Source organism: Sphaerodactylus townsendi, linkage group LG09 (assembly GCF_021028975.2).
Source record: "Sphaerodactylus townsendi isolate TG3544 linkage group LG09, MPM_Stown_v2.3, whole genome shotgun sequence".
In the NCBI taxonomy this organism is placed as follows: Eukaryota; Metazoa; Chordata; class Lepidosauria; order Squamata; family Sphaerodactylidae; genus Sphaerodactylus; species Sphaerodactylus townsendi.
Genome location: NC_059433.1, coordinates 55,594,576 through 55,618,601, shown reverse-complemented (window position 1 = coordinate 55,618,601; position 24,026 = coordinate 55,594,576). Strand labels below are relative to the sequence as shown.

At 39.7% G+C, this 24,026-nt stretch overlaps 1 protein-coding gene across 1 annotated transcript; it reads left to right on the top strand.

The window, feature by feature from the left end:
- Positions 1-2,224: 2,224 nt before the first annotated feature.
- On the top strand, positions 2,225-22,883 carry LOC125439446 (kinesin-like protein KIF20A). The gene is made up of 18 exons (XM_048508550.1): positions 2,225-2,493; positions 4,270-4,347; positions 5,231-5,350; positions 5,923-6,061; positions 6,167-6,351; positions 7,331-7,427; positions 7,767-7,940; positions 10,720-10,831; positions 13,714-13,785; positions 14,896-15,042; positions 15,713-15,878; positions 16,542-16,706; positions 18,055-18,098; positions 18,661-18,826; positions 19,343-19,448; positions 19,532-19,602; positions 20,711-20,830; positions 22,169-22,883. Exons 1-18 carry the CDS (start codon positions 2,248-2,250, stop codon positions 22,382-22,384), a joined length of 2,424 nt encoding a protein of 807 aa, XP_048364507.1. The 5' UTR covers positions 2,225-2,247; the 3' UTR covers positions 22,385-22,883.
- The last annotated feature ends 1,143 nt before the right edge of the window (positions 22,884-24,026 follow it).

Genomic DNA, 24,026 nt, shown 5'->3' with positions numbered 1-24,026 from the left:
GTGCCAAAAGTACTAGTTTGGAACACCAACTGACCTGAAATTATTCCTTCTCAGAGACATGGGATTCATATAACATCAGAGGTATATTTTAGTTTTCAGGATTTTTCTTCATTCATTATACCCTGCCTTTCTATCCCAATGAGGTCCCAAATCTGCTTACATGGTTCTTCTATTACCTTCGCAATTACCCTGTGAAGTTAGTTAGGCTGAGAGTGTGTGATTGACTCAGTCAACCAGCGAGCTTCCTCAGCAGAATGGGAATTTGAACCTGGGTCTCCCAGCTTCTGTTTCAACACTCTAACCACTATATTAGGCTTTCTTTTTATAATTGGAATGACCAGCGTGGTGTAGTGGCTAAGAGCAGGTGGATTCTAATCTGGGCAACGGGGTTTGATTCCCCACTCCTCCACCTGAGTGTCTGAGGCTTATCTGGTAAACCAGATATGTTTCCGCACTCCTACATTTTTGCTGGTGACCTTGGGCTAGTCACAGAACTCTCTCAGCCCCACCCACCTCACAAAGAACTGTTGTGAGGAGAGGAAGATAAAGGTGCTTGTAAGCCACTTTGAGTCTCCTTACAGGAGAGAAAGGTGGAGTATATATATCTAAACTCTTTTTCATCATCATCCAAGGATCCATCAACATTTCAGGGTCACAATTACAGACTATTTTCTTTCATGCTTGCTTGATTTGGACTTTCAAAACACTAGAACCTCAAAATAAAATGTAAGATATATCAGGGCTACAGCAGAGAATGAGAAAAAGGTGTTATGCATGGGCATAAAGTGTTGTCAAGATGCTTTGCTTGGTTGATGGCTGATGTTTTAAATTTATTTTTCCTTATTTCCTGGTCCTGTAATCAGTGCAGTGGATTGACTGTCACTTTAATTACCCTTGCAATGATGTGCACATATGTACAGTCTAATCCTGTCCTATTTATGCAGAAAGTCAGTCTTAAGGACATCAGTTCTGGATATGTGCAATGTTTACTAAGATGTACTATAAAGTTCATAAAGTACTTGCAGGACCAAATGTTCAGCCCCAAATGAGAATCTGTTTTCTTTATTGTTTATTGTGGTGTCATGGCGTTACACTATAAAGTGTAAACTGCATATCTTAGTGTGCCAGTGAAAGCCTAAAAATACTTTCCTGGGTTTAAGCCTTGCTGTAGGATTTTGAGTAGACCTTCTCAGGATTGCTCATTAAGTCATTCAGAGAGTGGGACAACTAGTGGATTGACGTTACTTGACCATTTCTCATGTGTCAATGGCCAGCCTATAAAACAATGAGAGGAGGGGCTGAGAGAATTTCACAGGTGGAAAAAAAAAGGTAGGACTGAGTAGTGTTTGTAACAACATAGGCAAATAAACATGTAAAGAGAACTGTGATGAAGAAAATGTGATTGAAAAAGCAAGAACAATACTTATTTGTAAAAGCTTGGAGTAAGACAAAGTCTGAATGAAAATATGGGGAAGAAACCTGATTACAAGCATTTTGCTAGCTGTACTGAATTAATTGGGACTTCCTCCCAAGTAACTGCATGGAGGATTACAGCCAGAAATCCTGCTTCTATAGTGCATTAGGTATGGATTAATCAAAGTGTGTGAGTATGCCTAATTTGGGCTGTAAAACAGCCATGAAAAAAAGGAATACGTATACATAAATTTCTGTGTGTAGTCTCTAAGGGATACAGTAAAGAGGATGATATAAAGAAATGAAGTGAAACTTCATGGTTATGTTTAAGTGGTGCCTAACAGGCAATACATTTGCAACGTATGTTAAATTATTGTTTCTGTCAATGCTTCAGAATTTGAATTAGCTTATACTAAATTGGTGCATTCTGGATTTAATGGCAGCCCATGACAGGGGAGCGTATGGCTTTGCAAGCAAAGAAACAAGGGCAAATGGTGTACTAATATGGCACTGAAGTAAATATTAGGTCGGGAAAGAGGACTGGGGTTTGAATGCTGTCCTGGTCTTGTATTACTCAGGTGTGTTGGCCAAATAAATGGCTTCTTTCTGCAGAATTAGATGTCTAATCATGAAAAGAATGTGCCCTAATAGCTACAATCGTACTTTTGTAAATGTGTGTGGCTGTTGTTTTTTCTTTTTTCCTTGCTTTGTTCTGGGAACAAATTCCTGACCCAGTTGCCCCTTGTTGTTCTTCTGTTGCTTTAATGAGGATTTCAGAGGCTGCAATCCTGAGCCACTAACATTTCTGATGACTATGTCATTGACTTAAATGGGATGTGTTTCATCATAATTAAAAATAGAGAGGTTTTCCAGGCTACCAATCTACTATTGCTCCCATTTTACAGTGAAACAATGAGTTGCCAAGAAGTAACTGGTGTACTCTCCACAACATGTACTGTGACTGAATTGGACACTAACAGGGACGTTGCTTTGCCCCTGGAGTTTTCAGAGTTATGTGGCCCTAAAGAGCATCATGAGAAAGAGGTGAGCTGTTTGCTTTTCAGTTTTATGTTGAAATTAGTATGTGTGTTTTCCCCTTTTTGTTCAGTGTAACAATTTGAAAATGAAATCCCCTTCTCCTATTTGTGGTCATTGTTTGGAATATCAAGAATTATAACTAAGAGTGGCGAAAGATTCCCAATGATGCAAAATAAAACTATTATTATGTCAAATGGAGCCTTTGTCTGAAATCTAGAATCAAAATGAGATATCCTTTTGCATGGTTTTGCCAAAGGTAAGCAGGCAGAGAGACAGATGTGTTAGTCAAGAAGGTGGAGTAAAGCAGTGTTGGGATCCAAATATTTTAATGACAGGTTCTGATGGTGGTGCTGCCACACACATGCACCTCCAGTCCCTATTGGGCAGGGAGGTTGCTTTAGTAACCCCTTCTCGGCACTCAGAAAAAATTAGTAACCACTTCTAGAGAAGTGGTGAGAACTGGTTGAATCCCACCTCTGGAGTAAAGCAACTATTCTAGTCTTCAGAAATGTGTACCATGTCCTGTAAAACTTTGGTCAAGGCATTAGAAATCAAAAGCCACACATGATGGTTTATATTAAATAAAATTTTAAGAAGAAGAGTTGGATTTATATCCCCCCTTTCTCTCCTGTAAGGAGACTCAAAGGGGCTTACAAACTCCTTTCCCTTTCCCCCCTCACAACAAACACCTTGTGAGGTTGGTGGGGCTGAGAGAGCTCAGAAGAACTGTGACTAGCCCAAGGTCACCCAGTTGGCATGTATTGGAGTGCACAGGCTAATCTGAATTCCCCAGATAAGCCTCCACTGCTCAAGCGGCAGAGCAGGGAATCAAATCCGGTTCCTCCAGATTAGAGTACACATGCTCTTAACCACTATGCCACTGCTGCTCCCATTCAGAAAATGTGTAAAGCATGGTGGGATCAGAATAAGAATATCTGAATGTGAATAAGAAGAGTTGGATTTATATTCCCCCCTTTCTCTCCTGTAAGGAGACTCAAACGGACTTACAAACTCCTTCCCTTCCTTTCCCCATAACAGGCACCTTGTGAAGCAGGTGGGGTTGAGAGAGTTCTGAGAGAACTGTGGCTAGCCCAAGGTCACCCAGCAGGCTTCATGTGTAGGAGCAGAGAAACAAATCCAATTCACCGGATAATAGTTTATCGCTCATGTGGAATAGTGGGGAATCAAACCCAGCTCTCCACTACTCCACTACTCTTAACCACTACAGTGGCTCTAATAGTGTAAAGTGGTCCTTCTGGAGATTATGGTTCTGCCAGATAAGACAAGTTTTCTTGGGACTGTTTCTGCATCTAACTCCTCATATGAGGTCGTCGCATCATCACTGTGCTTTGTGGTTTCAGTAAATAAAATCTCAATGTTCTGAATTCTGCAATTTTATATCAACTCAGTAGTATTTCTGTGAGCTGTGGTGGAGTACCCCATATTGTGTCTAGTGCTGTTCCTGGAGGTTCCTGATGCTTAGGAAACAGCTGTACAGAGTACAGACTACAGCTGAAGGAGGGAAGTTTCACAGGCAGCTGATTACATGAACTCAGAATGACCAGCGAACTGAGAGCACTTCTGTTTCAAGATGTACTCCTGTGTCTGAATGTTAATGGAAGGATGTTCAACACATTTGAGAAAGGTGTTTTCATATTGAGAAGTGCACACACAGGGACAAGAGATGAGTTTAGTGAACCATGAAGACAAGTGAGGGTGTATTTAAGACTAGATATAATTAAGGCTGAGGTGGAGATGCACCATACATTTCTAGCATCTTCACCTAACTATGGTTAATCACATCCTTCATCATTTTAGGATGGGTGTCAGCCACTGAAAGTGTACTTGAGAGTACGACCCTTCTCCAAGGCAGAGCTTGAAAACAATGAAAACCAGGTGAGCTGTACAACTTATCCCTAGTGGGATATGTCCATGTGTAGAATCAGGTTCAGAATTTTATGTGTAAGGTTTTTCATCCCTAAAAATGCAAATACAAGAATGTACTTTTGTCTTGCGTTATACCTGGAAGTAGCTTTTATGAAGATTAAGTGAGATTAATCTCTGAGTACTGCTGGATGTGTGAAGGAACATGGCCATCAGGAATGTTTTTGACCATTAAAATCCAGACAAGAAATTAAGGCACAATGAAAGCATGGTAGGGAATATGCCCTCTTGGAACAGAGGACTCCAAGAGGTGTGGCTAAAATCACACAGTACGTGACTGAAAATGAAATTAAAGTGCTCCTTCTATACCAGGAACAGTACCAGCAAGGCAAAATGAACATTCAAGAAATATAAATAGAACCATGCTTTTCTGAAAGTGTAGAACATTCGTGGAGCAACACTGGCTGGTTTATTTCCCTTTGAAGATGCTGAAACTTTACAGTGTATTTTTATTGTTCATTTTGTTTACAAATGTACAAGTAGAGCATAGGTAGAAGCTAAGAGGGATTCCTACTAACTAACGTTAGATCCTGAGAAGGGGATGGGAATGGAACTATAAAATGTATTTATTTAAGAATATGATGTGCCACTTTTCTGAAAACGTTAAACATTCAAAATGTTTCAGCCAATGCAGAGCTTTTCCTGTCTGCTTATCTCTGATTCTGCTGTTTTTGTACACACACAAACCTGCCCCTTCCCTTCTTTTCTCACCTGGGAGAGGTCACCTCCTTCACGCTCTGATGGTGCTTGATGGAACTCTCAAGAGTGTCTGAGTTGTTAATTCTAGGGGATGAAGTACACTTCAGGAAATTCATGTAATTTGTTTGCTGCTCAGGATTGCTTAACTATCGAAAACCAAGAAACAGTAACTCTTTGTGCACCGAAAGAATCAGCTGCGATGAAGAACAGTGAAAAGGGAATTGGGCAATGTGCACATCGCTTCACCTTTACTCGGGTAAGCTTACTTGACCTTGAGGGGAAAATATACCTAAGGTATTTTAACACTGTGCCTACTGATCCAGAGTGCTTGCTCAGAAGTCAGTCCGTGGACCTATAGCTTAGTGCAAAGCAAATTGCACCCTTAAATGCATAAATAGATAATACATTGACTATTTTTCTGTATGAGATTGAATAAAAAATCTGTTAGATTCTCACTAGAAACCTGTATTTGATGAATAAAACCTTTTTTATCATTTAAATTTGATTGTTTTTTAAATCTTCCTCCACACCTTTTATTTTAATGAGTTCAAGGTTGTATGAGTAGAATCTGCCTCCTCTGCTTATTTTATTCTTCACAATAAACCTGTGAGGTAAATGAGGCTTAGAGAGAGTAACTAGCTCTAGGTCATCTACTAAACTTCATTGTGGGTCTCCCTGCCTAACCATTACAGCATCTGGCTTCCAAAAAGACCCATAGATCTAAAAATCAGGCTGATTGCTTTGTAGAAAATCTCAGCAAAGATGCCCATAAGCAAAACAACTTGATGTTTCCTCAGTGACACTACAAATCTGGTATTCTCTCTTCAGGTTTTTGGACCAGAAAGTACTCAAAGTGAATTTTTTGAAGGCACAATGAATGAAATACTAAAAGCATACATCAGCGGAGTGAGTGGGCTTGTGTTTACCTATGGTGTCACGAATGCTGGCAAAACATTCACTGTTCATGGTACATTTCTTGTTCAATGTTCACAGTTCTATTCAAGAAATGCACAGTTTAGAAACTTTGAAAATTATAACATGTAACACAACATTAAATGTATTCTTTCTATAGGTTGCCCAAAAGATGGTGGTATCCTGCCTCGTGCTCTTGAGATGATCTTCAACCATGTAAAAGGAAGACAGTATCAAAAGATGAACTTCAAGCCCTGCTTCAGTAATCTTATCAAAAGGTTGGATGATATGCAGACTAAGCGAGAGGAATCCATAAAAGCTGCACTCCTTGCCTCTTTGAAAGAGGTTAGTAGCAAACAGGGTTCTCTTTTATGTTCTGATGTTACCAAGCATTAAAAGTGCTTGATGGTAGCACTACATTATTGTAAGGGTAATACGAAGCTTCCAGACATGTCTTCCACTATACATTTGAGTCTCAGGTTGTTTCTGCACAGCCCAATAACAGCGCCCTAGAGACGCATTAAAACGTCCATGCCAGTGCTATTCGCTAGCAAGCGCTACTGCATTGTGTAGCGCCTAATCTCATGCTACTTAATCCGGCACAAAACCATACTGCTTTGAACTCTCTCCGAAGGGAACAAGGTTTTTCAAAGTGAATTGTCTTCCACCGCTGCCGTGTGAGATGGCAGCGAGGTGGAAAATGGCGTCTTGACCTTTCAGCGCTGGCCCCAAACACCTCCTTACCTCCTCCTGGCTTCCGTTGCTCTGTGGAGGCCAGGGGACACACTTCCTGACCTCCGTCCCTGCAGTCGTCACTCTGGACATGGGGGTGTGTCCCCTGGCCTCCACAGTTAAATCAGAAGCTCAAACCAGGAGAAATGATAATGAGCTTCATTTGTCGGGGCTGTGCGGCCATGCAATAGCCTGCTCCACCAGCTTCGCGCAACAATAGCCAGCAGACCCACTTGATGCAAATGGCCCCAGGGCTTCCGGTGGCATGAACCATGCTGATCCGGCAGCTTTCGGACTGCTCTAAACTATGCGGAAACAGCCTCAGTGAGAAAGGTGGACTATAAATACAGTAATAATAACTTGTTAAATTGGTGGGCTGTTCTGCACTTGTATCAAAGTATGCAAACTTATATTTGTGAAATACCAAGTTCAAAGTTTTCACTGATTAGGACAATTTTTTTAAAAAATTGTTAATTGACCGACAGTTTCATATATTGCAAATACTGACACAGTATATATATTAGAGCGTCAAAAATATATCAGGATATGTATTAGAACATCAATTACATTAACCTTTTTATGTTTTATCAAGGAGCCTGATAATTCTTTGAAGCGTTCCGCTACTTCGGGTACACCAGATTCAACTTGTAGTAACTGTAGCTCCCCCAGTTTTGCTTTGGACCAATTAGGTAACTGCTAAATATTTCTGGTTAATAAAATTCTTTTGGAACTATTCTTATCCTGTGGTGTCTGAATGATATCAGATCAAGATTATTTTCCATAGGGAATAAGATAAATAATTAATTTAGAAGCATCTATTTCTCTCCAATGTTTTGAACCAAGTTTTTAACTATTAAATTGAATGTAATCATGTGGTGCGTACATAGTTGTCACGGTTTAGATGCATATCTTTCCTGAGAGAATGCTTGTATATGTTAACAATGATGTTTGTTTACACTTATAAGCAGCTGTTGTTTTGAGTTATTTTTCCTACTTCTGGTTAACAGATCAAATTGATGAACTACTAGATTTGGAGAGGGGTAATAAATGTCAGAGAACATTATTGTCTGTCTGGATTTCCTTCTTTGAAATCTACAATGAGTATGTCTATGAGCTACTGGACTTATTGCCAGCGTCAAAAAATCACAAGCGCAAAGTTCTAAGAATCTGTGAGGATCAAGGAGGAAGTTCTTACGTAAAAGGTAACAACCCTTCAAGGTTATGGGTTCAGTGCAGTGATTAACTGTTGGCAGGGGGCGTTAGTGTCTTAGATCACACATAGTATTGGATCAGTGGTCCACCTAACTGTATACTGATAGACACTGGACACCTTCAGATGCAGATGGAAGGTCTTGACGCCAGGGGGTGCTAATAGTACTCTCTTCTTTGCTGAACACTAATATTGCTTTGATCCTTGTAACTGTTGCCTCTGCTATTTGGAAGACAGAGTAATTCAAACATATTTCAGCTATTACATCTTTGTACTCTGAGACTCTGATCACAGAAATAATTTCTTATACTTAGTAGTAGGAGACAATGGCAGCAGGTGTTTTCATCCTTTTAAGATATATGGACCGAGACTGTTGCACCCTACCACTTTGATCAGCAGGGAGCCTTCAGTGAGCAAAGGAATTCCTTCCATTGATGGATGGCTTTTCTGCTGACACAATATAGTGTCCTTAGCTGAGCAGGATGCAACCCATGCTATGTAAGATGCAGAGAGGCTTTTATGCTACAATAATTGTCGATGTTCAGAGCTTTGCTAACTGCCCTGCTCTGAGTTGATCATCATGATGCTGTTTACAATGACAAAGAAACTTGAGTGATAATTTGGTACCTGATTTTGTACTCAAGTGGTAACCTTCCTGTAAACACATTACTTCATGTTGTTCATTCTGAATTTGTATTGTGAAATCTAGTTGGAGCTCTTCGGAATCTCTTCTGGACTATGTTACAGCTGTTCTTGGAATGTTATGTTGTGTTTAAAGAATTTTGTACAATGTTAAAGGCAATCTAATAATATATCTTGAAGTAAGGCATTTCTAGGTATTCTATTCCTAAATATTCCATAATTGATACTTGCTAATACAAATGTTGAAAACATTCTAAAACAAACTCTAAATGCTATTAAATGTTTTACCCTGTTTGGAAAATTAATCATTATGTATTCCTTGTTTTTATCCAGCTTACCATCTATAGTTAAAACCATTCTTGTTATGAATGTTCAGAAGCCTCTTCTATAGGTTTCATCAAAGGCTTTCAGAGAGACTCAGGGCCTACCATTAAATTGCTAGATTGAGTGCTATCAGAAAACTATAGTGTTGTGAACTGGGATTTAATTTGACATGAGAAATTTATCCATGTGTGCAATCAGATACATAGTTTTGATTTTGAGATTTCATAGGTTGGATAAGTACAATGCTGTTGATCTGTTAAATTTGTTTCCACACTCATGCAGGCAGTAGAAAGTATCGTTGTGTGTCCAGATTTTCTCTGATGCCTTCTTTGAGGACTGAAGTGTCCTGTCAAAATTACATGAAATATTTAAAAATTGTTCCATTGGTTACATTGGTTCTGGTTTTCTTGGGCTGGATCTAAGGATACCCTTCTGCCAAGTGTTCTTAACTCTAGTGGAAAACTTTTAACTTAACAGAAGAGAATTTTTAAATCAGGCCAGTTCAGTCTCTATAAATAACTGATTAAGAGCCTGGGCAGGTAATAATGATGAACTTCTAGCCAATCACTGTGCACCTGTGAGGTGCCTGACAACTCCAGCGCACAGAACTTTGGGGGTGAGACGCGCAACGGTGATGGGCTCCAACTGCTGAGTTGTGGGGCAGCTCTGATGATTTACTCCCCACTACCATCCAATTACTGCACCACAATCCCAGTGCCTCATAACTGAAAGGTGGCTTTTTCTTCCCTTCCTTTCCCACCCTCCATTCCTCCATCCACCCCACTGCCATTTCCTGGCTTCCTTCCCCCTACTTTTCTCTTCATGGTGGCCACTTTTTCATTCCCTCCTGCCTTTCCTTTCTTCTCATTTGACTAAGATAAAGGCCTGACACAACGGTTAGAGTACAAGAGACAAACCAAGCACAGAGCCTTCATACGTGGGGGGAAGGATGCAGACAGATCAGCAAAAGAATAAGGTGGCTGGGGAGTGGGGTAGAAAGAATCCATTATTTGGCATCTATGTGAGTGAGAGAGTGAGAGAGTGAGTGAGAGAGAGAGAGAGAGGGAGAGAGAGGGGAGAGGGGGGGAGGGAGAGAGGGGGAGAGAAATATAAAACATTGGCCAAGGGGCTGAAGGGAGACAAGAGGGCTTGCCACAACAGTTGTCTATAGTCCATTTTCTTTGTGTATAAAGTGGGCTTTACTGCTAGTTAAACATAATCAGCCCTATCCAAGAGACCAGGTGGCCAGCTGCAGCCACCGTGCTGCTCCCATAGAGGTTTCCTGGTGGCAAGGGTAGGCTTAAAAGTGAAAAAGCCTTCCCACCACTGAGAAGACCCCATTGGGCATAATAGACTTTACGTTACCTTTTTGATGGTGTAGGTCTAAGGCCTGGCCACTGGTGCAATGGGGCTAATGGCTGGGAGGAACCAACTAATGCTGGTTCCTCCCTGGCCATGCCCCCACTATGCTGGCAGGGGCATGGGATGCTGGCGCAGTTTACGGTGTGATGTTACAGTACCAAGGAGGGTGGCAGTGGCATGCTGGTGAAATTGCCCTCCGCCAGGTCAAGTGGCCCAGGGAGAGCAAATCCACCAATGCAGTGCTGCTCCTATGAGCAGATTTGGGTCCCTTCCCCTTTGAATGGGGCTGAATGTTTTGTTGCAAGTTCAGATAACTCTTTTTTCCAAGGGTCTCTTGGCCACTCATTTTATTCTTATATTTAACTTGCCCAAACCTTTACATTTACTCATTTTCTGCCAGTACTTCAAAATGCTTCTAAATTTCAAAATACTTCTTATCCTAGATTTGAAGTGGATCAACATAAAAACCATAGATGAAGCTTACAAAATACTTAAAATAGGAAGCAAAAACAGAAGTTTGGCAAGCACAAAGACAAATCAGCAATCAAGCAGAAGGTTTGTTTTTTTCTGACACACCCCTAATAACTGTTAGTTCTGATATTTTTTGGGGTGTTGTGTGGTTTCCAGGCTGTATAGCTGTGTTCTAGTAGCATTTTCTCCTGACTTTTCACCTGAATCTGTGGCTGACATCTTCAGAGGATCTGATGGTGGTAAAGCAAGTGGAGTATATATCTGGTATTGTTTGTTTATGCGTTTTTATTGGAATACTAGCCGTACCCGGCCACGCGTTGCTGTGGCTCATCTGGTGAAATGCCATCTGGTGCATGCCACCCCTAACTCCCTCCCATTCCTTTGCATGCCACCCCTCCCCCTCCCTCCCTGCCCCCTCCCTCCGCTAGGGTGAGTGGGCCATTTCCAAATGCCGGGCCCCCTCCCTCTCCTCCCTTGCATGCCACCCCTCACTCCCTCCCCTCACTCCCTCACCTTCCCTTGCATGCCATCCCTTTGAGGGTCCATGTGAAGGAAGAAGCATGCATCCTGATTGGCTTATGCAATGTTATGTCAAAATTAGAACGGAACGCATAAAAACACGTGTGGAGTCAAATGGAATGTTATGTCCAAATTTCAGAGCAATCGGTGAAGGACTTTTGGAGATTTGGGATTTTGAAGCTACCCCTTTGAGGGTCCATTTACCAACAGCATGTGAAGGAAGAAGCATGCATCCTGATTGGCTGATGCAACATTGTGTCAGAATTCGAAAGGAATGCGCACTACGAAAACATTGCGGCCAACTAGGTCGGGAAATGTCGAGATAGTTGTGTCCAAATTTCAGAGCAATCAGTGAGAAAAGGGACTTTAGGATATTTGGGATTTGGAACAAATGAACAAACGAACACTTACATTGTTATTAATGTAGATTTAATAATTTAAAAATGATTTTAGTTGCTCTAATGTTTTGAAGTACACTGCCTTGGATATTTTGATTGGATGGAAAGGTGGCATCGAAATGTTTGAAATAAATTAAATCATTTCTCTTTAAACTAACAGTAGCTCTAGAGCTTCAAATTATAGAACTGTTTTAGGGGCTTTTGTGATTTATTCTTGCCATGTGGCAAGATATGTGCTGGGATTTTTAGTACAAGGCACATCTGGTTAAATAAATGTGCTTGATGTGTGCAAGCTATTAATAGTACCTGAAGACATTCTAGCTTACATCCTAATAATACATTTTCCTGAATATGTGTAATGTAAGGAGGAGCATTCAAAGCTGGATGCAACTTGGGGTGTGACAATTTAAATGGTTGTGGTTCTTTATCTGTTTCAAGGCACTGCACGCCACAAGGTTCTCTGGACAGATAAATCATGTCATACAGCAATCATAGCTTTACAGGCCAGTCAGTTTGACCTCTGTTCCTGGTAAATTAATAGAATCTATAATTAAAGATAAAATTATCAAACATGTAGAAAAGCAAGACCTGTCGAGGAAGAGTCAGCATGGCTTTTGCAGAGGCAAATCCTGTCTTACAAACTTACTAGAGTTCTTTGAGGGTGTAAACAGGCATGTGGATAAGGGGGAATCAGTGGACATTGTCTACTTGGATTTCCAAAAGGCTTTTGACAAAGTTCCTCACCAGAGACTATTGAGAAAACTCAGCAATCAAGGAATAAGAGGGGAAGTTCTCCTATGGATTAAAAACTGTCCGAGAACCAGGAAGCAAAGGATGGATTACTAAATGGAGACTCTCTAATGGAGAGGAACATAAATTAGTGTGCCCCAAGGATCCCGTTTTGGGACCAGTGCTCTTTTAACCTATTCATAAATGACCTGGAAGTAGGGGTGGGTAGCGTGGTAGCCAAGTTTGTGGATGATACCAAATTACGTAGGGTGGTGAGAACCACAAAAGATTGCGAATTACTCCAAGCAGACCTTGATAAATTAGGTGAGTGGGCTAAGAAATGGCAAGTGCAGTTCAATGTGGCAAAATGTAAAGTGATGCACATAGGAGCAAAAAAATCCAAACTTCACATACACACTGCAGGGGTCAGTGCTATCAGTCACAGACCAGGACAGGGATTTGGGCATCTTGGTTGATTGTTCCATGGGAATGTCAACTCAATGCATGGCAGCTGTGAAAGGAGACAAACTCTCTATGCTAGAGATGATTAGGAAAGGAATTGATAATAAAATTGCAAAGATTGTCATGCCCTTATATAAAGCAGTGGTGCGACCGCACTTGGAGTACTGTGGTCAGTTCTGGTCGCCACATCTCAAAAAGGTTATCGAAGAGATAGAAAAAGTGCAGAGCAGGGCAATGAAGATGATTGAGGGACTGGAGCACCTTCCTTATGAAGAGAGGCTGTAGTGTTTGGGAGGAGATGTCTTTAGTTTGGAGAGGAGAAATCTGAGGGAGGATATGATTGAAGTCTATAAAATTATGCATGGGGTAGAAAATGTTGACAGATAAAGTGTTTTCTCTCTTTCTCACAATACTAGAACCAGGGGACATGCATTGAAAATGCTGGGGGGAAGAATTGGGACTAATAAAAGGAAACCTTTCTTCATGCAATGCGTGATTGGTGTTTGGAATATGCTGCCGCAGGAGGTGGTGATGGCCACTAACCTGGATAGCTTTAAAAGGGGCTTGGACAGATTTATGGAGGAGAAGTCAATCTATGGCTACCACTCTTGATCCTCCTTGATCTGAGATTGCAAATGCCTTAGCAGACCCGGTGCTTGGGAGCAGCAGCAGCAGAAGGCCATTGCTTTCACATCCTGCATGTTAGCTCCCAAAGGCATCTGGTGGGCCACTGCAAGTAGCAGAGTGCTGGACTAGATGGACTCTGGTCCAATCAAACAGGTTCTTTTTATGTTCTTAAAAAGGTGAAATGAGTGTTTTAGTAAATGGACTTACATTGATGTTTGTGTACTTTTCTAGTCACAGCATTTTTTCTATCAGACTGATCAGCTTAAGTGATGAGACTATGCCATGTGTTCTTGGAGTCTCTGAGTAAGTGTTTTCTCCCTTCTGCTAGACTATACTGGTGGTGGTGGTGAGAAGTGCCATCAAATTGCAGTCAACTTAAGTTGGCCCCAAAGGGTTTTTAGCACAAGAGATGTGCTTTGCCATTGTTTTCCTTTTTGAAGCAACGCTGGATTTTCTTGGTGGTCTCCCATCCAAGTATTAATCTGACTCTGCTTAGCTTCCAAAATGTGATAAGATTGGGCTACCCTGACCTACCCAGGCCAGGATTAGAATGCGTTTTTCTCAGTAATGAAGTTCTAGAAAATTGTCAGTACTCTAAATCTATGGGGAAGTTCTAGAAAATTGTCAGTACTCCAAATCTATGGGGAAAATAAAGTGTAGTCCACTAGCCCAAGTTTCTTGATACCAGTTGTACAGAAAATTATTTGCCTTTTGAACATTTCCCTGTGACTATAAACAGGATAGCTCCAAAGATGCTAGGAAGGCAATTTTATAAACTTCAAATATAGTTTTGTATATTTAACTCTTTGTTCTTTTTTCTATTCAGTGCAACTGGAGTAAAATAACGAGCACCATTTGTCTATACAATGTAATTAGCAAACTATTTAAAGTGTGAGAAACATGAAATGCCAAAGTAAATTTGGTTTCACTAACACTGAGTAAGTGTTGTATAAGATTAAAAACAAAGGTTTACTTTTGTTCCCATACTTATTCACATTAATTTGACCTCACTATCTAGGCCAGTTGTGTGTTCATTTGTTTGTCTTATCTTGGAATATTTTTCTTTGGCACAGATGTGTCAAACTTGTAGCAGCCTTATGAATAATGCTTTGTCTTGGGGCATTCCTAATATCAGCAAAACCAAGGAATGAGAAGGCAAAATATTTACCTGAATATAGGCAAGTGCTACAGTGATTGATTTTGCAGTACAGAAACCATTCTGCCATTTTGTGTGTCTGTGCGTTAAGAGTTGCTTGATTTCTCAAGTTGAATAGGGAAATTCAGAACAACAAACTGGAAATTATTCTTTATTGTGCGTTTTTTGCTTCACTATAAAATACTGATTCTCTGTTGTAGTGTCAACTTCTCTAAAATAAAATAATATGTTTTAATTTGGGGTATCTATTTGTTTAGACTCTCTCTCTGTGACCTGGCTGGATCAGAACGATGCACTAAAACCCAAAGCTTTGGAGACAGGCTTAAAGAAGCGGGCAATATTAATAATTCGCTTCTTATCCTTGGAAAATGCATTGCAGCTCTGAAACAAAATCAAAACCCTAAGTGAGTGTCAAAATCAAATTTTGTAAACTGGCAAAATGGTTTACACCCAGTGTCATTGTTCTGTGCTTGCTGAAATGGTAAGAAATACAGCACTACAGTTTTAGTTTTCTTTGGTAGCAGAGCAGTGGAGACTTGAGGATGTTGTGTAGTCTGTATAATACACACAGTTCAGTTTAATCAAAGTCCAAGATTTTAAGAAGTTTGTCCTTCATAGTAAGCGTTTCAGGAGAATTTTTGACTTTTTATGCTGGCAAGTGAAAAAGAGCTTAGTTTTTATGGTGATACAATTGCAATTTTATTGTTTAGCTGACTAAGGCACATTTACAGACTAGAAGGTATTTTAAATGAGAAGATTCAGTATTTGAATGCTTTGGGCTTGATGAGCAGATGTGTGATTATTGTCAGCAGTTTAACAGACTGCTTTACTAGAGAGGTCCTTCATTCCCAGTCTTGCTTGTTCTGTCTGAGAAGAGGCTTAGTACTGCAGGTTTCCCATTCCCAGAGTAAGGAGGGGGGGGGGGATGAGAAAATACTTGCATTTACCTGAGTTTAATGGTAGCTGCATCAACAAGACATTTCTAGAACAAACAGCATCTATGACTGGATACATGTCTGGTCTTACTAATAATTTGGATCTTGACATTAATGTTCATCCCATTTTCTCCTCAAGGTTAAGACAGGCATATATTCCCTTCAGAGAGAGTAAGCTAACCCGCTTATTTCAACCATTCTTCTGTGGTAAAGGCAAAGCTTGTATGATAGTTAACATTAATCAGTGTGCCTCTACATATGATGAGACCTTGCATGTAATGAAATTTTCTGCTGTAGCTAAGCAAGTGAGTAAGATATTTATATATTTATACCTTGCATTTCTTTTCAGTCAGTATCTGATGTGGCTTTGTAGCATTGTTCTCCTGTCCTTCATTTATCCTCATAACAACTTTGTGAAATTGGTCAGGTTAAGAGTGAGTGGCCCAACATCACCCAATGAGCTGCCATGGCAAAATAGGGGTTTGAATCTGCGTCTCTCAGGTCCGAGCCTGAAACTAACAACTATGCCATGATGGCTCACTGATTTTGTTTTTTCCATAACAAGGCTTGTTTGTCTCTCTACTACACCCATAGTGTGAAAGAAAGTCTGGAAGAATAAGTAAAAAGGGATGGACTTAGTTCTGTACATCACATTCCGTTTAACCTTAAACTGTCTAGCTGTTAAGAGTAAATTGCTTCTGAATTGCATATATGTCTAATTGAATTGCAAATGTGAATTTGAACAGGTATTCATTAATGATGAATTTGTATGTAACACATTATGTAAAAGAGAATTCCAATTTCCTTGAATGAAGAAAGAAATCATTAGTCATAGAACAGTTGGTTTACTTCAGTGTATCCTCAGTTTCTTAAGTAGGTTTCTAAGGCAAGTAAACCCAAACTAAAATGCATACAGAAACTGCATATTTATCTTGATTTGAACCACTGCAACAATCTTTTTTTCTCAGATTATTCAGCAATTTCAGCCTAAAATGTCTGATTATTTCCCCCCACAATACAGTGGGAGGGAAGATAAACCTACAGTGCATTTTTATAACATATCTGCTGAGGAGCTTCCAGATGTATCCTCCTCCTCTGAAGAAGAAGTAGATATTAGCATTATGACCCATGAGGTAATTCAAAACTATCTTGCTGTTTTTGTTTGTTATTTTTTAGACCAGAGTGGATTGATCATAATCCCTTGGCAAGTTAGACATCCTAAGTATTTTCCTTGTTGCTTAAGAGAATATGTCACAGATGTGACAAGGTAATATGCCATTCCAATGAATGGCATACACTACTGCTTTTCATTCATTATATTATCTCACCTTTCAATCCATGAGATCCCCAAGGTTTCTTACCCAGATTGGTGGAATTTTGGTACAGGTATTTTGGTTATGTTTCCATCTCCCATGGAAATGTCCCCCTAAATTATAGTTCTTATTAAGACTGGCTGTTCTCATCACTGTGACCAAAGATCACTACTGATACTTGGATCGTTAGTTGCTAACTGTGTTTCCCCCATTCCCCAAGCTAGGAGGAGCCACATCATGCAGTTTTACCTCAGCTGAAGTACTGAGTGACAAAAGCTGAAGAGTATTCTAGTAAAATGTAAATTTAGAGACATTTAAATCTTCTGACTTCTAATGATACTACAACACAATGTTACAGGATCTCCTGAAAACAGCTGAGTTCCTACAGGAGAAACTAATTTCAGAAAGACATGGGAAGTTAGCTTCTTGAAATTTACACAGGTACGGAAGGAGATAGCAGAAGACTGTGTTTAAACAGCTACTAGAGCTCAGAAGAATCCTAATACAGTATGTTGTAGCATGTTGACAATATGAAGTATTGCATATATACGAACATCTAGTGATGTCAGGATGATGAATACTCAGTTTTAAAATGAAGCTGCTTAATTTTGCATTTATACTATAGACTGGAAACTAGATGCTACATTCATAATCTATTGGTGTTATGTTCAAACTACTTCAAAGTGAGAGGCTGTTTAGAAAGATCCAGGTTAGATTACCGTAATGTGCTTCTTTGTCTTTGACTATTGCCTGGAAACTTCTGTAGTCTAAAATGTGTTGACCAGGCTACTGTTGAAGGATGGATAGAGCCAGGGATTGTATTACACCTGTGCTCAGAAATAGAAGAGCCAGTGCAGGTTCTTCAGCATATTTCAAACATTTGGGTCTTACCTTTCAAGACGTTAAAATGATTTGAGACTGTGATACCTTAATTGCCTTCTCCCATACTATGCTGCCCACCAGTTAAGAGCATCTTCATAAGTTAAAGGTAAGACAGGTGGTGACCAGAGATGTAGTTTTCTCAGTGATGCATTTTTACTTTGAAATGCTCTACTCACAAGGCGTTCCAACCTCATTCTCATTAGGCGCCAGGCCAAAGGCTTATTGCTATAGCCACTTGGACTGGGATTCCTATATTTCGACTATTTTTTTATTGGATTGTTTCTAGCTGGAGGGCTATTTTAAGAACCATTTTAAGATAGTGAATGTTCTGTATTTTCATATTGTGATTTACTTGAGTCTGTCTTGAAGATATCTCTGTAGAGACTGCATGTACATTTTAACTATAACTAATTGGTATTAATAGTCCTTTTTTCTGCTCAGAAAATGTCAAAAGGGCCATAACCACCTTGAACCGAGAGGAAAGATGGGGTATAAATATTAAACTTCTGCTACCCTGGCTAGGATGCACTCCTCCCACATTTGCTTTTAAACATTAAATGATATGTGGGGATCCAGTTACAGATCTCCATGGGACATGTAGTTTGACTCACAATATAGAATAAGATCCTGTACAGTAATAGTAAGTAAGGCCTTAAAAGCAGTGGTGGGATCCAAAAATTTTAATAACAGGTTCTGATGGTGGTGGGATTCAAACAGTGGCGCCACCGCACACACGCACCTCCAGTCCCTATTGGGCAGGGAGGTTGCTTTAGTAACCCCTTCTCGGCACTCAGAAAAAATTAGTAACCACTTCTAGAGAAGTGGTGAGAACTGGTTGGATCCCACCTCTGCTTAAAAGTCTTCTGTATTTTTCATTGCTAATTATGTCCAGCAAGCGCCTGGAAGACATGAAAGAAAGTTATGAAGAGAAACTGGAGAGTAAATTTGAAATGTACAAGGAGGCTATAAAGAGACATGCATATATGTGTGCAATGGAGCAAATTGAAGAGCACTATGTTCCAGTTGAAGAGTTCATAGCTGAACAAGCAAAGGTTGAGGTATGGCTTCCCAAAAAAACTATTTATGTTGATCTGGCCCAGTGCAAATATAGGCATTTTTCAAAATCTTATTGGAAATTTTATGAAAAGGTTTGATGGGGCAGACAAGCTGGGAGATTTTTTCCAAGTGGTTTATGTTGGCTATTTTCAGTCTTCTTGTATTTGAAATGCTCGTGTCATACAAATACTTTGACAGATGTCACCTAAGTACATTGTCCAGCAGCGTGAATTGTATCGAAAAAGCTTAGAGATCTGAAAAAGTGATAAAAAATTGTAGTACAAAAGTCTACTGAAACTGGCACAGCATTAAAATACTTCTCTTAGTACTTTATATTCATTAAAGGAATAAGGTTCAAGACAACTGGAGTATTGGCTATGAGGTTAGCATAATTTTTACTGGTTTTTCTTGGCATATGAAGGAGAAACCCTTCAATAAGAGATTGCAACTATCTTGGTGCTGACAAAGAATATTGATAAAATATGTACAAACTCTTAAAGCATATGTCATTTTTCAAGGATCGAGAGATGAAAATACAGCAGTTGAAACTAAAATGTGGAGATCCAGATGCCTTTGCTTTGGAAAGTCCTAATTCAGACATGACAGAAGGAGCAATTAACCCAGGTAAGGCATTATTTTACATTTATGATTTATACTATTCTTCAGTATGTAATGCAAATATTATTAACCTTGTTTGTTACACACAGATGTTAAATACAAGATGATGATACATAGAGCTTCAGATACCTTGTCAAGGCAGTGTGAGGAGAAAGATGAGGTAACTTCCCTTGTTATTGCCAACAATCACTTGGACTTTGTGGATTTTAGCCAATGAACTGTAAGTTGAACATTTTGGAAGAGGAGGAAAGACTGAACCCCCTAATAGGCAGCCCTAGGTAAATAAACAAAAGCTGTCATTCCTGGTCTGGGTAACATCTAGCCAACAGAAGCGCTATTGAAACATTTCAGGTGACATATCTTATTAGTACAAGGTCTTCCTGTTACAATTAGGATCTAGATTACAATTACAATTAGGATCTGGGCAACCCAGGTTTGAATCCTCCTGCTGCTATGGAAGCTTGTTGAATGACCTTGAGCCTTTCACACACTGGGCAGATTTACCTGTGAGGCACACTAGCCTAATTCAGGGAAATTCCTGGGGATTTGGAATAGAGCCAGGGCAAGGAGGGATTTAGGAGGAACCTCAGTGGGTTATAATGTCATACAGTCTATTCTTCAATGTAACAATTTTCTACAGGAGAAACTGATCACTGCACTTAGGAAATCAGTTGCAATTCTGAGAGATATCTAGGCCTCACCTGTTGGCAGCCCTACTCAGAAGATGATTGTTATGAGACTAAAATGTAGAATGAAAGAGTGCATAAATGAAGTAAATTGGGTGAAGGGGTTTGAGGACTGTCCTCTTTTCTTCTAATGTATTAAACACCTTGGGAGAGGGAAGCAAGAGTGATGCTTCCATCTATTTTCCTGGAACTTCCCAGGGCTTGTGAAGAAGATCATATGGATGCATTCTATGAAGAGTTATGCTTTCCTCTGCATGGAGACTTCGTAAAAGGAGCCTTTTACCATGGAGGGAAGAACTGCCATAGCAGAATAGAATCTAACCTAATATATAGAAAAAATGCAAATCCTGGGTTTGGGAGAAACATGAATAGGCTTGCTGGTTGCTATTGAATGGAGTTAGGGAAATGACCTGAATCCTCTTTCCCCCTGCCTGTCAGAATTGATGTTACTGCTTATAATACTTTAGCTGATGAAGTGATTAATACAGTTCTGTCTCTCCAAATTCCCTTTAAAAGAGTTGTTTCTCAACCATTTCTCCTTGGCACTAACAATGCTTTAATGAGAGTATGCTTGTTTTGCAGTTAATTAAATCACTGAAGTTGAAAATGCAAAAATTAAATGAAATGTTACACGATGCCAGTGATGTCTGCAAAAAAACAGTTGAGGAGAATAATAGCCTGAAGCAGGTGATAAAATTCAAGGTTGGACATTTTTCTCAAAGCTGCATTGCAATGTTTGAGTGTTGTGCTTGGCTAGTCACGATTCTGTTCATAACTATGTTATACCTCTTAGAATTAGCATGATGAAGAGACAGAAAGGGAAGATAACATTAAATTTGCCAGGCTGGCAAAATGAGATTTAGCCACATAGCCATTTCTATGCTGTTCCTTCTTTTCATCGGTTGTTAACATGTGCCCCTGTCTTCTAGATTAGAAAAGCACATTCAGAAAGGAAGGATGGGTTCTTGCAAGTCATAGCTTAGTGTAGGAGTTCCCAAAATAGTGCACCTGCTGGCAGTTTTCCTGACACCAATCAATGGTTTTTAGAAAATGTGTGGGGCCAGGAGAGGTGCTTGTCCAGTGGGGCTTCTGATTGGTCACTGGAGATTCAATTGGCAAGGCAGATGGAAATAGTTTTGTTTCAGCAGCAACTGCCACCACAATGTTGATTTTATTTTCTGTACTCCTTCCTAGTGTAATTACAAAAATTATCATTCTTCTCTACACTTAGACTACACTCTGCCTCCTGTGGCAGCCATTTTGTGTTTGTGCCTACCCCTCCCCTCTCCCAGTGTCATAATTCTGAAGCTGCTGACAGGATCAAAAAGCTGGGGATCTCTGACTTTAGGAATGCCTTCCTTCTATGTTCAGGCCAAAGTTGATCATTTAGTTATTTATTTAAAACATTTCTACCCAATCAGGGTCTGTAAGATAGCAAACACAAAAACATGGAAACATTTAAACAAATAAAATACAGTTAAAATATAAAATAAAATTAAAAACATGTTCATACTTCTCCCCCTTCCCCCATGCTGGTCACATGATCTCCAGTATAGCCTTTCAGACAAAGGAAAAGGACTCTGTTCCACCAGCAAAAATCTCGTGGGATCCTTCTCATCAAATCATTGTTATACAGTGATTTGGGGAACTGAACTTTGTAACATAGTATTTCAGAATGACTTCTACTATAGCAAGAGTTGTAAATAGATTACAAGGTAAGAAATTTTTATACCATAGGTTTTTTTATATCTATTCAAATAATATAATCCTGCAACTGATAATTTCAAGATGGCCTCCAGCATGCTCTGTATAACAAGATTGCGCTTACCTGTAGCTGCTGTTTATCAAGTGTCTTCTGCAAAGCATGCATTGGCTTGCTCCTGTACAGTCTGATGCTGGACTTCACTGAAGAAACAGTGATGAATCTAAATAATTTTCCAAACCCTCAACTAGAATAACTGGCTTCACTGTATCTCAGGGAAATGATTAAGTAAATTCCATGAATAATCTTCTAGTGTATATCTAATAATGCTTCCATAGGAACAAGAGATTGAAGGCCTTCAAAACTGGGGTAAACGTGTCCGTGAACTTGAAGCCACAGTATCTCTTCTGCAAAACGAGCTTGATGAAAACAAGACAAAATTTCTTCACATGGAAGATCTTAAGCATCGAAAATCCAAGAAAGGCTTCTTTGCACATTTGAAATACACAGCAGCGGATCCTCCTAAACCAAGCAGCAGCAAAGCCTCAGAATAATCAAATTGGTCGCCCACAGCACTGTGCAAACAAACAGCAATGCATAAAGTAAAAGAATCTCTCCAGTCTTTTTAGGTGTTTAGATTTACACCACAGAAGCTAACAAGACATTGGATTATGGGGTGTTTTTAATAGTGGAGAGAAACAATGAAGGCTGCCTAATTGTCATTGTAACTTGAAGGAAAACAGTTCCTCTTTTGACAAGAAAAACATATTGCTTTTTTGGCAGAATATAAATCAATTCACAGCAGATTCTTTGCATCAAAAGTGTTTGAAAATCTTGGCATCAGGAATGGGAAAGCATTTTTTAAACACACCAATTTTTTTTTGCAATAAACCAAACTTTTTTTGGAAACTTTTCATTGATGATTCCTAAGAAATGCAGTTGATTTTTAGATTTGTACTTTATCATAACTGTTACAAGCATGTTAGGAAAATGAATAATTAAATTAAAGGACTGAACATTTTTCTTTGTGTGAAGGAATGGAGTGTAAATATGTCAAACCCTATATAATATGCTTGCTAATAAATATTTTCCAGTTCTAGACCAAGGAGTGTGTTCTCTAAGATGTAATACAACACTGAGATTTGTGTATTAGTGAAGGTATTAATCCCAATTCTCCTATCAGGTTTTTTTGCTATATGATTAAAGTGCAGCTACATAGTCAAAGTATATTAATTTATGAAGATTTTACCTCCACATTTCCTTTTTTTTCTTTTTTTGCTGTTTATCAAGTGTCTTCTGCAAAGCATGCATTGGCTTGCTCCTGTACAGTCTGATGCTGGACTTCACATATTGGCTTGCTCCTGTACAGTCTGTACAGTCTGTACAGTCTTGCTCCTTCACATATTGGCTTGCTCCTTCACATATTGGCTTGCTCCTGTACAGTCTGATGCTGGACTTCACATATGTTCATCCTTTAGAACATCTAAATGTGACATTGGAAGACTAGAGAATGAGCATTGTTGAATGTAAGCTTTTTCTGAGCACCATGATCTATCAGCTTGCTACAAACTAACTCTGTTCACAAGCTAGTGAATGTGTGTACAATCCATGTACTGTTACTTCCTTTATACATGTATTAAGAAATTCTAATATTACATTCAATGCTTGTACAGCTGAATGTGTGACTGAAACTTTCACATTTATTCAGATAGTAGTCCCTGTTTTCATTTGTAAAGTGAATGCCCATTGCCACTTTATTACAAAGCTGTGGACACATGCATCTTTAGGCTGTATGTGTGTTCACAGTAACATGTGAACCAGGGCTACTACCCCTAACCTACTTCACTGGTGACTAAAACCTGACTGAAGGGAAAATACCTATTAACTGCGTTTTGCTCCAACTTCTCCCTCTCATCTGTACTCAAGGTTCTGGGCTCTGGTGGCTGTTTACTAACTGCACATCCTTAAAGGGAATTGGTAGGTGGCATGATTCCGGTGTCAGTGTAAATGCCACTTGTGCTGGTGTACAGAGCATTTATGCCAGTACAGAGGCACTTACACCAGTATTGGGAAACCGCACAGCAGTGCAGTGCTTGGGCACAAGGGCTCATCTAGCTCAGGAGCCTGTGCAGTCAGTTTCCTTTCAGCTCAGGAATGCCCCCAATTGCAGGCATGAACGTGCACTAGCAAAATCAG

Coding starts and splice junctions, on each gene's coding strand:
- LOC125439446 (XM_048508550.1), top strand. CDS start 2,248: ATGTGTTTCATCATAATTAAAAATAGAGAGGTTTTCCAGGCTACCAAT. Junction 19,449..19,531: donor AGAAGGAGCAATTAACCCAG/GTAAGGCATTAT, acceptor TGTTACACACAG/ATGTTAAATACAAGATGATG. Junction 19,603..20,710: donor AGTGTGAGGAGAAAGATGAG/GTAACTTCCCTT, acceptor CTTGTTTTGCAG/TTAATTAAATCACTGAAGTT.